A 13,223-nucleotide genomic window follows, 5' to 3' on the forward strand; every position below is an offset into this window, starting at 1 on the left:
ATCTCCTGACCTCGTGATCCGCCCACCTCAGCCTCCCAAAGTGCTGGGATTACAGGCTTGAGCCACCGCGCCCGGCTCAAGGCATTTTTAAAAGAGTAACTTGTTGAGTTGGCGGGTGCCTGGAAGAATGAAGTGGCTTAGGGTCTTTTCAGTTTCTGTGGCTTCCAGGGGTCCTCTGAGATGGCCCTTAGCAGACGTCCTGCGATGCACTGCATGGCTCTTGTTGAAAGCATCAGGGTGGCCTGCCTGCGTCTGGAACCACAGCAGTTTCGACTTCCTCCACACTTCCTTCTCTGGGAAGGTGACCAGCACAAACCCGCTCTGAAAAGTCTTGGGGACCGAATCTCTGTCTGAGAGGGAGGTAGGTGCAGTTCACCCACCTGTTCTGTGACTCCTCTTCACCATTCTCGCAGCAACGACTGAGCCTCATGACTTGGGGGCTGGAGGATGAGGTGGAGGTGGGGGATATAATATAGGAGACGGTACAGTGCAGGGGCAGAGGCCAGTGCGTTCTCCAAGACGAGTGGCACCATGCACTGAAAAACTTCTCAAGATAAACACAACTTTGTCTCTTCAGCCTGGCAAGAGCTGAGGCACTGAAAGCTTGTTTTTTACCCTAGAAAATGACATGCTCTCCTCCTAAGGGTCCCTTTGATTTTGTCCTGGTGGAAAGCAACAAAAAGAACGTGAACAGGAATATGTATATTTCAGTCGTCATCTGAGTCCTGTGGACAGGAGGCTCAGTTCTCTTCTTTATCTTTCAGATCTCCGCAGACCCTGCCCTCTCTCTGTACAATTCAGAGATTGACACTCAGCAGGCATTCAATAAACGTCTGTGTCAAGTGAGAACAGCTTGATGGGGCAAGTAGGAGTCAATCCTGCATCCCTCCCTCCCTTTTTTTCCTCTCCATTCGACCTTTAGGGCTCTGGTTTCCTGTAAGTAGTGAATTATTTACCTCTGCTCATAGATATCAAATTGGCCCTTCCCAGGGTGCAGCAGGGTGGGGTGGGGAGGCGGCTTTGTTCAGTCTGTTAATAGGAGGAGCAAACCTCCTTGTTCAAACAGCACTTACAGGTGGGGGCCTGTTTTTGCTAAGTCATCCTGGGAATGCTCAAAGCTCCATTGTTAGATCCTTCTGTCCTCCTTCCTGGCTCCTCCTTCCTCCCCACACCTCGAATAGACTCATAAGGGGCTCAGGCCTCTCTGCGGGGCTCACTCTGCGCTTCACCATGGCTTTCATTGCCAAGTCCTTCTATGACCTCAGTGCCATCAGCCTGGATGGGGAGAAGGTAGATTTCAATACGTTCCGGGGCAGGGCTGTGCTGATTGAAAATGTGGCTTCACTCTGAGGCACAACCACTCGGGACTTCACCCAGCTCAACGAGCTGCAATGCCGCTTTCCCAGGCGCCTGGTGGTCCTTGGCTTCCCTTGCAACCAATTTGGACATCAGGTGAGGGGTCCCTCCTTGTAGTGCACCAAAGGTGTTGGGTTGGTGTAGCTCAAGTGGGATAAGGGGAGAGGCTGAATGACCATGTTGGAGTGTCTGGAATAATGGGGTATGTTTTGTTAAGCTAGGTCTTTAGATGCATGTGACATACCAAGGGAAGGTATGTATTTTTTAAGATTAAACACTGAGGCTGTGTGATTTTTATAGTTTACTGTCTTTCTACTATATTACTCCATGAGGGCTGGTGCCAGGTCTGTGTTTCTCTCCACTGTGTCCTCAGTGCCTAGGGCATAGAAAGCACTCATTAAGTATTTGTTGAATAAATGAGTGGAGAAAATAGAGGCCAGGAATCAAACAAGAATTGGACAGACTCAAGAGATCTTAGCTCTAGCTGGACTTGGTTTTGCTATTTAATGGCTCTGTGCCCTCGGAAAGGGTGCTTCATTTTTTGGTTTAGTTTCCTCATCTGTAAACTGGGGATAATACCACTTAGCTCATAGGATTATGATGTTTAGGGGATAGGATATACAAAAGTAACTTGAAGAATATTAAGTACTTTGCAAATGCAAGCAAATTGATTATTTAGATTGAGGATGATTTTTGTTGGTTTAAATTAGCCAAGTGGAAAGAGAATAAGCGGGAAAGAGAAAGGTTTTCAACAGGCACGTGCCTCCTCTGGGCATCACATGAACCTCTCTATTTCAGATTAATGGGTCAAGTTGTTATAGATCTTCAGCCCACATACCTCGAGTTCTCTTTTAGGGATTCTTCTATTTCCACCTATGATTTTAATGTACAAGCAGGGAGAATGAACCCAAGTGAACCCTCTCATTATAATCCCCTTAGTTCAATTCACAGTGGCATGAAGGCACGGAAGAGAGGAAAGCAGGAAGGCTGAAGCATCACTGGCTGTGACAAACCTGAGCCCAAATTGTTCACTGCTCTCACTGTTCTTCCCTAAGTTTTCTGTCTGGCCTTCTAGAGCAGGAGAGATAGGACTGGCAAACCTTCTTTCGAGATGTCCCTCCAGCCCCAGAAGTACCTCCAGCCTCACACCATCACTTCAGCCTAGCAAGTTGCTGGAGGGAGTCTATAACCTACCAGGAGCCAGCCAGCCATTTGCATTAAGAAATAGAAGTCTGCCAGGGTGCAGAGGCTCACACTTACAATCCCAGCGCTTTGGGAGGCTAAGGTGGGCAGACTGCTTGAGCTCACGAGTTCAAGATTAGCCTGAGCAACATGGTGAAACCTTGCCTCTACAAAAATTGCAAAAATTAGCCAGGCGTGGTGGCATGTGCCTGTAGTCTCAGCTACTTGGGAGGCTGAAGTGGGAGGATCGCTTGAGCCTGGGAAGTCGAGGCTGCAGTGAGCTATGATTGTGCCACCGCACCCAGCCTAGGTGACAGAGTGAGGCCCTGTCTCAGGAAAAAAAAACAAAAACAGAGAAGTCTACTAGAGATCAGCTCTGGGCTCATGATGTCATGATGGCCTGGAACTGACTGAACTGGTTTGTTCTCACAGGTCAGAGGCAGGAACTTTCTCCCAGAGGAAGATATCCGCCTCTTAAATTGGAAAGGCAGAGGTGGAAAAGAAGGGTTCCCACGGGCCTTCTGGGTTGTCATGAGTGGGGATGCTGAGAGGGAATAGGACAGGGATGGCAGTGGGGAGGGAAAGGCAGGGACCAGATTTTGAGCCAAAGCATGTGTAGCTGAGAGCCGTGAGTGGACAGGAGGTGCAGCAGTCTTTGGGTAGCACCCTACTCATGAAAAGAATGATAATTACATACAACCTTTAGCCATCAAGCACTTATTTCCTCAATGCCCCCTTCCGCTGGCCTATTCCCGAACCCTAAATCCTGTATCCTATTTAGTTCACTCCTGTTGGTACTAAGTAGTTCCATTTAGAGTACACATTCATTATTGCCTTGAACTTGCTCTGCTGTTATGGCACCTGAAAACTAGATGTCCTTGGATGGGGGTCTTCCTTCATCAAAGCTTCTTCTCATTTGTACTTCAGTTCTAGGACAAGGCAAGAAGAAAGCAAGAAGCTGTAAATCCCATTCCTCTGGGTCTCAATTTCACCCTCAGTTCAAGGAGCTGAATAGGCAGAGGCAAAGGCTATACTCAACACATGTGCAATTGAAAGCAGGCGAGGCAAAACCAGGGCAGAGGGAAAGGGGGTGTGTGTGTAGGTATGGATATATGGGAAGGTAGGTCGGTAGGTTAGTTGAAGAGGAGGTTCTAAGCAGTATAACCTAAGCCTCTTTTCTCTTTCTTCTGCTTCAAACACCTTAAGAACTGCTCAGGGTAGACTGGAGACAAAAGCAACAGCTCAGAAGTGCTAAATCTTGAAGAGCTGCCAAAGCATGGGCAACAAAGTGAGACCTCATCTCTACAAAAAAAAAAAAAAAAAAATTAGCCGGGCATAGTGCCCTATGTCCGTAGTCTCAGCTACTAAAGAGGCTGAGGCAGGAGGAATGCTTAAGCCCAGAGATTCAAGGCTGCAGTGAGCGACACCTTGTCTGTCTCTCTCTCTCTCTCTCCCTCACAGTGAAAAAGAATGATCCTGGGAAGGGAGTGTAGGAGGGTGAAAGAGTTTCATGTTGTGGATCCTTCTTTTCCCCTATCCCTTGTCCATGCTCTTTATCTTTTTCCTTCCCTAGGAGAACTGTCAGAATGAGGAGATCCTGAACAGTCTCAAGTATGTCCGTCCTGGGGGTGGATACCAGCCTACCTTCACCCTTGTCCAAAAATGTGAGGTGAATGGGCAGAATGAGCATCCTGTCTTCGCCTACCTGAAGGACAAGCTCCCCTACCCTCATGATGACCCATTTTCCCTCATGACCGATCCCAAGCTCATCATTTGGAGCCCCGTGCGCCGTTCAGATGTGGCCTGGAACTTTGAGAAGTTCCTCATAGGGCCGGAGGGAGAGCCCTTCCGACGCTACAGCCGCACCTTCCCAACCATCAACATTGAGCCTGACATCAAGCGCCTCCTTAAAGTTGCCATATAGACATGAGCTTCTCAGCACACAGATCTACTCCATCCAGTCCTGAGGAGCCTCAGGATGTAGCATGCCCCCAGGAGACACTGCTGGACCTCAGCATTCCCTTGATACCAGTCCCCTTCACTGCAGAGCCTTGTCTTTCCCCTCTGCCTGTTTCCTTTTCCTCTCCCAACCCTCTGGTTGGTGATTCAACTTGGGCTCTAAGACTTGGGTAAGCTCTGGGCCTTCACAGAATGATGGCACCTTCCTAAACCCTCATGGGTGGTGTCTGAGAGGCGTGAAGGGCCTGAAGCCACCCTGCTAGAAGAAACCAATAAAGGGCACGTGTGGAAATGGCCAGCCTCTGTGTGTCTTCTTTGACAGAGGGCGGAGGGAAGCTACAAACTGCAGGTGGGATAGAGGAGCTGCTAGCACGAAAAGCTTTGGGAGGGGAGGATCTGATGTATCAAGGGATGCCCTAATTACTGACTGGAAAGCAAGCTCTGGCCAACGTCTGCGGTGGCAGTTGGAGTTATGGGAAATGTGAATTATATTATTCCTTTACAGCTCTTCTTCAGAATTGGGGAAAAAGAGAAAGTGATAATGGGAGGTAGGGGAGGAAATGACAATGAGCCCTTTGTTTGGGGATACTGGGAGGCTGTTAGGAGGATTACAGTCAGAAAGACATCAATAGCACTGTGGGTACTGGGTCAACTAGATCTGACTTGTGCCTTGGGAAATTCCTGGGAAGTCAGCTTAATGTTTACTGATAGCAATGGCATAGAGGGTGTAGTTACTGAGAACACAAAGAGCACTTTATCTTCTTCCTGATCATCAAATCTCTCCAGTGTTTGATCCTTTGCTAGACTGACTCTCCCTCCCTTTTAAAGTTCATGGCCTGGGTGTGATGGCTCACGCCTGTAATCCCAGCACTTTGGGAGGCCAAGGCAGGTGGATCACTTGAGGTCAGGAGTTCGAGACCAGCCTGGCCAACATGATGAAACCCTGTCTCTACTAAAAATACGAAAAAATTAGCCAGGTGTGGTGGTGCACGCCTGTAATACCAGCTACTAGGGAGACTGAGGTGGGAGACTTGTTTGAACCCGGGAGGTGGAGGCTGCAGTGAGCCAAGATGGCGGCGCCACTACACTCCAGCCTGGGTGACAGAGTGAGACTTCATCTTTAAATAAATATATAAATAAATAAAGTTCACATTACACCCTCATTCTTCTCAAACTCACATATTCACAAATTCAGGCTCGAGAAAAATAGAGGCAGGAATGATTGGACTCATTTCTTCCTCCGTAAGAAGGAAGGGGTTGGGGATGGGAGAGAGCCTCCCTTCAGAGTCAGGCTATTTATAATCTGCCATTTGCAACGTCATTGTTCCTCACCGTGAGGACAGTTTTGCTCAGAGGCCTTGCAAGGATGGTATCCCAATTCCTCATCCAGTGCAGACATAATCAAAACATACCCCCACCGCCAAAGTCAGGTTCTATTATGGTTTGGAAAAGATACCTGCTGAGAGGTCACTGCCTGTCACCTTGCCCCACAGACTTCATCCTGGAAACTTCTGATTTCACCATCCCTTCTTTGACCACTAGATGGAATATTTTCACTTCTATTCACTGAAGCCCTGAAGGGACAGTTTTCCAAACTGGACACACTGCTTGAGAATCCCAATGCTGAAGGGAAAATGTCTTTCCTTTAATTGTTCTGCTTACCCTAACCATTTTCTAAGCACTTGCATCATATGAGAGTGAATGTGGAATAGATGTTTAAGATCCCCACTGTCTGACCTTCAACTAAACCTGTCATCAACAGAGCTTTATTTCAAAAGGGTAACCTGAGTATTACAGTGGAAATCCCCTGGCACCCTTCTGCAGGGCCTTCTGCTAACTTAAGGCTACCCTTAACTTCACTCTTGAAACCTCAAGCCTTTCATATTCCCGCTCTGAAAGCCAACAGCTGGGGTATGAATGATTATGGGGCAGGATCATGTACCGATTTTAGAGCAGTAACTGCAGACAAGTTGCTTTCCTGACAAATAGAGAATTCTTGTTGAAAGGTAGTCATCATCTTGACAGTACCATAGCCTGTAACAGAGCCAGCTATCTGGGGTGTTGGAAACATGCTACCGGCAGCTTAGAGCCTGATACACCAGTACAATGTGTTAGGTCTTTCCCTTGAGGCCCAAGTTCAAAGAATTATTTAGGGATTCCCAAAGGAATGGGAATTACAATGTAAGTGATTTTGCAGAAAGTCAAGAGAGGGCCATTAAGCTAGAATGAGGGCTCCTCACTTGGGAGGGGAAATGCTCTTTGCTTCAGACAGAACCTGATCTGTTTCGCTCAGGAGGAAACAGGGAAGGCAAGACTGAAGGATCCTGTTTTACAAGGATGTTTAGCTTTACCAAATGTTTAGGTGTGCTGTTGTTAAAATGAAGAGAAATTAGAAAGTGTTTCCTTTCCTTTATTCTTCATCTTGTTTGTCCCCCTTATCATCCTCAGAAGCTAATCCTACTGCTATTAGCTTGTGGTCATAAACAGACAAGGCAAAGCTTTAAAATAGCACCCACTTTTCTAGATAAACAAAAATCTTTTAATCAAATTTCCCTAGGGGCACTCAGGAGGGGGAAGTCTCATTAACAACTTTCCCAGAAGTACTGAGGTAATGGTATTCAATTCAGAGGACGGACAGAGAGAATCACTAACCTGAGGGCTCTTGCAGAAAAAAAAAAAAAAAAAGACAAAAACAGAGCTTGGAACAAGTGATTTTAGGAGGCCAAAGCACAGTGAAATTGATAATTATATCCATGACTATGTTCCCATAGCTATCCCTCCTTAGTTTATGAGACACTGAGGCCCAGTGTGGTGGCTCAAGCTTGTAATCCCAACACTTTGGGAGGTTAAGGTGGGAAGATGGCCTGAGCCCAGAAATGAGACCAGCCTGGGCAACATAGTGAGACCTAATCTCTACAAAAAATAAAAAAAATTGGCTGAGCATGGTGATGTACACCTGCAGTGGTTTCAGCTACTCAGGAGGCTAAAGTGGGAGAATTGCTTGGGCCTGGGAGCTCAAGGCTGCAGTGAGCTATGATCGCACCACTGCACTCCAGCCTGGGTGACAGAGTGAGACCCTGTCTCAAAAACACTGAGCCAAACTCTACAACTTTATTACAATCACCATCACAACCATCATCCAAACTACCATTCATTTAATATTTACTATGGGCACAGACTGTGCTAGGTACTTTATATACACTAGGTTATTTAATCCTCATACAGATCCCATGAAAACTTCTTATTTCTATTAAAAGAAAAGTTAATTGGGCAAGACACCTGCCAAGGACACAGAGCTTAGGAAGTAGCAAAGCTGAAAGTTAAACCCAGGTCAGTCTGACTCCAAAGCCTCTACTCTTAACCACAACACAACAGTGCTTTCTTCTAGCTCAGATTTTTCTTCATAGAGACCACTGACAGCTGCCGGCACACAGCATTAGATTTAAAAATCATTAGATTTAAAAATTCTGTGGAGGCATGATGGTTTCCAGTTTTCCACTGAAGACACTGAGGTACAGACAGGATAAGTGACTTGCCCAGTGTCCCATCACTAGCAGGTGACAAAGTTAATTCTAGACCCAGATCTTTTAGTTCCTTTTCTATGCAACTATACTGTATCTTACAACAGTCTTGTACTACAGTAAAAAAAAAAAAATACATTTTAAAATTGAGAGCCTCAAATAACTAGCCCTGCCCACAAAATGAAAGAATGAAACAGAAAGGACTTTTGATACACAGAAATAAAGGATAGTGAGCATAAACCTCTTCATGGTAAGTTACAAATAACAAGCCATATGCCCAAGCTATCTCGTGTCAATTAGTCAGTATTGGGAGAACCTAAAACCACGTGAGAAAGAGCTAGATCAAACAAAACAACAAATACTGGCTGAGGTTTTAATTTCAAGAGCCTAACTAGCCAGACCTGTACATCAGAGAATGATTAGAGAAAAAGGAGGTGCCAGGATAAGCCTACGTTTCCAATTATACCCACGGGTAATTTCTCTTCCTTCTTATTTCTCAGGAAGGGAAGTAAAAAGAGAGCCATGTTTTGCCTAATTCCTAATTTGAACAGAAAAATAAGGATTCTGTGAAACTGGGTTCGAGTGCCCTTTATTAGATCCACAGAATAATTTAGAAAATGATAAAATATCCCAAAACACAGCACAGTGTTGGTTTACCAATAATGAAAGAGAGAGGATCTTATATTTTAAATTTTCGTAACATATAGTCCAAAACAAATAGATAATTATACATTCTGCAATAGATGAGGACATTGGCAGGGCATATAAAATTAGACTCTTGAGCTTCAAATGACTAAGTTGGAAGCATTAGCAAACTCAAGGAAGGGACAATTCAGAGGCTATAATGGGCTTAATGCTGCTATTTAAAGTAATGAAGCATTTTCTCTGCTTTCTGGATTCATTTCACCAAACGATTTCCTCAGCAGGTCAGATATAGATTTGAGGCAAAATGAAGAACATTTTCCAGGAATAAAACAACTGATCCCTACAACAGCTGACTTAACTTTTCTGAATAATAAATCTTCATCTGACATGCCCAGATGCCTCAGAGTGCTGTCACTGATATTCTTAACCTCTTCCTAACCTTGCTGGATCCTTATACTTCATATTTACCAAACATTATTACTGAGAGGGGGTAACTGCACTAGCTGTGTGATCTTAAACAAGTTATTTAACTTATTTGTGCCTGAGGTTTTTTTGGCTCTAAAAGTGCTACACTGAAATAAAGAACAGTGAACATAAACCCCTTCATAACTTACAAATAACAAGCCATATCTGGTTATGGCTAAACTATCAATAGCACCTACCTTATGAATTTGTTAATGAGGATTAAATAAGTGCTTAAAAAGGTCTTAGCACATAATAAGTACTTAATAAACCTCAGCTATTATTACTGCTATTAACAAAGCTTTTCCCTGGTATCTACAATGAACACTACGCTCATTTCTTTTTTGTTATAAGGCCTTAGTTCAGAATTTCCAAATCTCCTAGATATGAAGAAACACTTTTGTTTCTAATGCCCGAACCTTTAAATTTAGGTCTCAGAATGAGCACTAACTGAAGCCACCTCATTGTATCTAGTACTTTATATATGCTTTCTAAAGTATTTTACATCCACTAGTTCATTTAAATCTCCTAACAATACTGCGATGAATGTATAATATCAGTTTTTATTAGTCCAATTTGATAGAAACAGGACAATAAAGTCCAGAGTAATGCTTCGCTTAATGACTATATTGCTACTAAATGGCAGAGAGGCCTAAATGCCAGAGCTTATCATCTCCTAGCCAGTGCTCATGCAACTATGCAAAGTAAGATATTCTAAGATCCCTTTAGAGCAAATGAAACCATTTTCTCATTTATATTAACTAAAGTCCACACTGTATTCAGATTTCCCTAGTTTCTACCAAATGATCTTTTTTTTTTTCCCCCTGGTATATAATCCCATGTAGGATACCATATTACATCTAGCAGTCACGTCTTCTCAGGCTCCTCTTGGCTGTGACCATGTCTCAGATTTTCCTTGTTTTTGATGGCCTTGATAGTTCTGAGGAGTACTGGTTAGGTATTTTGTAGAATGCTCCTCAACTGGAATTTGTGTGATGTTTTTCTCCTGATCAGACTTGGGTTCTGAGTTTTGGGGAGGAGGACCACAGAGGTAAAGTGCCATTCTTATCACATTCTGTATGATGTGATGCTATCAAGGATACATGCTATCAAAAGGGCTTATCATGGATGACGTTAACCTCAAACACCTGGCTGAGCTAGTTTCTGTCAGATTTCTCCACTGTAAAGTTACTCTTTCCCCCCTCTTTCCATATTATACTCTGCAAGGAAGTCACTATGTGGAGCCCACTAAGTGGGGAGTATCTACATAAATTATTTGAAATTCTTCTGCACAAGAGATTTGTTCCCATTCAATCATTTATATTAGTTTGGTTCCTTTTATTGGAAACCAAAATCTGGGTACCAGGTATGCTCCCATTCTAGTTGTTTTCTGACCACATAACTGCTAACAAAGATGCTTCACTCTGGCTACACCGATGTGAACTTTGAACTTTAGCAGAAGAGCTCAGCTCTAGAGAACAATGATCTCCTATGTTACTTTTTTTCCTCAAAGAATAAGTAAGTCTAAGCAGAAAAAAAATATGCAAAGAATTTTCAGTGTGAATGAAATAAGACAAACCATCAGGCTTGCTGTATTGTAAACCAACCCAAGTTATAACAGATCTGTAGAAGGATCCTTAGAATAAGAGAGTCATTTGTCGGGGGTCATCAGGGAGAATACTGATAGTATCTTCAGCTTTGCCACATAACAGACACAGCATGGTATACTCCTAGAACAAGATAAAGTGCATAATTACCTTGAGGAACAGGGAAAAGATGCTTTATAACTTACTCTAGTTAAAATGTTCTCTACAAATTATCATGAATATTCTTTCTGTACATTGGATCAATTTCTTCAACATGTATCAGCAATGTCTTAGGCTTATTCTGTATATTCCACAGCCTGTTGTTTATATAAATTGATACATAAACGTCATCTTGGAAATACACGGCTATTTCTCAGAAAGCACATATATTTAGCTTAGTGCTACTATTTAAAGTAATGAAGCAGTTTGAGTGTGGGTCCCTATGGAAAAATTCCTATTCTTATAGCTGTTCCTTTCTAGGATATTTAACACTAACACACAACAGAAATAATTTTTTGAAAGGAGAAAATTCACAAACCGAAAAAGCTATTTTTATCTACTCCAGGAAAATAAACAATTATGTTAAATTCACTAGTATGTCCTGCCTCATTTTCAGATAGCTAGTTGTCTGTGAATTTGATCCATTTAAGAAGTTTGTTTCTTAGGTTTAACAAATGCCCAGACTGATAACAGAGGAGAGTTTGTTTTAGGCAAAAACCCTTAGGGCAAAGTTCTTTTTTTTTTTCTTTTTTCTTTTTTTAGACAGGGTCTCACTGTGTTGCCCAGACTGGAGTGCAGTGGCGCAATGATGGTTCACTGCAGCCTTGACCTCCTGGGCTCAAGTGATCATCCCACCTCAGTCCCCCAAGTAACTGAAATTACATGCACTTGGCAACACGCCTGGCTAATTTTTAAATTGTTTGTAGAGATGGGGTCTGTGTTGCCCAGGGTGGCCTCAAACTCCTAGGCTCAAGTGATCCTCCCACCTTGGCTTCCCAAAGTGCCAGGATTACAGGTGTGAGCCACTGCACCCAGCCCAAAGCCCTATTCTTTTCCTTTTTTGAGACGGAGTCTCGCTCTGTCGCCCAGGCTGGAGTGCAGTGGTGCGATCTCCACTCACAGCAAGCTCCGCCTCCCGGGTTCATGCCATTCTCCTGCCTCAGCCTCCCGTGTAGCTGGGACTATAGGCGCCCGCCACTGCGCCTGGCTAATTTTTGTATTTTTAGTAGAGACGGGGTTTCACCGTGTTAGCCAGGATGGTCTCGATCTCTTGACCTCGTGATCTGCCCGTCTCGGCCTCCCAAAGTGCTGGGATTACACGCGTGAGCCACCACGCCCGGCCTTCAAAGTCCTATTCTTACAGCTTTCCCTTTCTAGAATATTTAACAGTCATAAACTACAGAGACATATTTCTTTGAAACCTTTCCTTTAAAAGCCTTTTATCTCTGTATGAAAACAAACATCTATGTTAAGTCTTCTCGAATTTCCACACCTGATGCTGAGTTTGCTAGCTGTCTGGAAATTGATCGGTCAAGGCAGTTTGTGTTTCTTGGGTTTAGACAGTCACTAGAGAGGGCCACAGAGGTAAACAATGACTGTGGTACAAAGAAATTGAAGCTGGCAACTGCTTTTTCCATCTTCTACTGGTGAGTTCAGGAGGGGAGCTTAGTTGTGGAAGTGGAAAGATTGCTTTATGAACTAAAAATAAAATAAAAATACATCCTCTTCAAGGTCTTTTACCACTGTCAAATACTTCCACTGCTTTAACCCACCAAGCATTGCTATTTGGATGGTAACCTTTTACAGGAAAAGAAGAAGGAAACAAGTAATAGAGTCAAAAAGAGAAAATGTGTGAGGCTAAACAAATACTTGAGTTTTCAACCAATCTAGGCACTGACAAATTTATACTGAGTGCCTACGTGCTCTGCAATGTGCTGGCAGACACGAAAGAACAAAGTCTGACTTTATAAAATCTGCAGTCTAACTTGGGAGGGGGAAAAAACCTAATATATAATCTGGCAAGATTATTAAATCAGTGAGACTGATCATACCTATAATCTTTATAGGCAGTCTGGAACCCAAATTTCATTGCAAGTCAATTATTTGGAATTCAAAAGCAATTTCCCACAGAATTAATGTCATACATGGCGGTTAGGTTCCCAGGAAAATCCACAAGTCTTTTACATTTATATTGTTCAAGTACCATAGAATCTAACCATATATAGAAGTGCTTCTGTGGGAAAATATGTCTAGAATTCTAACTTGGGATGCCAGGAACAGATCTCCTTGGCTGCCAGGAATATGATGAGATTAGGACACCTTTTATCAAAATCATTCAAGTAGAGAAAATAATTCCCCCAGTCATTCACAGGGACTCTTAAAGGCTCCAACTGGGCAGGGCCTAGGGGAAGAGATTTGGAGGGAAGAGCAGAATGCGTGGAATTACCTCTGAGTAAGACCAGATCTTTTTTTTTTTTTTATTCTGAGGGCCCCTTTACTCTTTTCCTCTATT

The 13,223-nt window shown here is 43.5% G+C and overlaps 2 protein-coding genes across 13 annotated transcripts in view; one reads left to right on the forward strand and one right to left on the reverse strand.

The window, feature by feature from the left end:
• On the forward strand, nucleotides 1-4,792 carry GPX2 (glutathione peroxidase 2). Of its 3 annotated transcripts, XM_003901933.5 has the most exons (3): nucleotides 1-361; nucleotides 765-1,452; nucleotides 4,112-4,791. In XM_003901933.5, exons 2-3 carry the CDS (start codon nucleotides 1,231-1,233, stop codon nucleotides 4,460-4,462), a joined length of 573 nt encoding a protein of 190 aa, XP_003901982.2. In that variant the 5' UTR covers nucleotides 1-361; nucleotides 765-1,230; the 3' UTR covers nucleotides 4,463-4,791. The 3 variants fall into 3 exon arrangements, with proteins under 3 accessions (XP_003901982.2, XP_017816737.1, XP_031523908.1); XM_017961248.3 differs by having other exon boundaries at nucleotides 1-1,290; nucleotides 4,112-4,792; XM_031668048.1 differs by having other exon boundaries at nucleotides 1-1,452.
• The window catches only part of CHURC1 (churchill domain containing 1), a 27,411-nt gene continuing 15,832 nt past the window's right edge, over nucleotides 1,645-13,223 (reverse strand). For 5 of the 10 annotated variants that reach the window (XM_017961255.1, XM_021941312.2, XM_009211737.4 and 2 more), the window contains one exon: nucleotides 8,591-10,855. In XM_017961255.1, the coding sequence (XP_017816744.1) occupies nucleotides 10,763-10,855 (93 nt within the window). In that variant the 3' untranslated portion in view covers nucleotides 8,591-10,762. Of the gene's footprint in view, nucleotides 1,733-2,796; nucleotides 3,468-8,590; nucleotides 10,856-13,223 lie in introns of those variants that run through there. The other 5 variants (XM_017961253.3, XM_017961254.3, XR_002523391.2 and 2 more) reach the window with 4 other exon arrangements.

This window comes from Papio anubis, chromosome 7 (assembly GCF_008728515.1).
Source record: "Papio anubis isolate 15944 chromosome 7, Panubis1.0, whole genome shotgun sequence".
Taxonomy (NCBI): domain Eukaryota; kingdom Metazoa; phylum Chordata; class Mammalia; order Primates; family Cercopithecidae; genus Papio; species Papio anubis.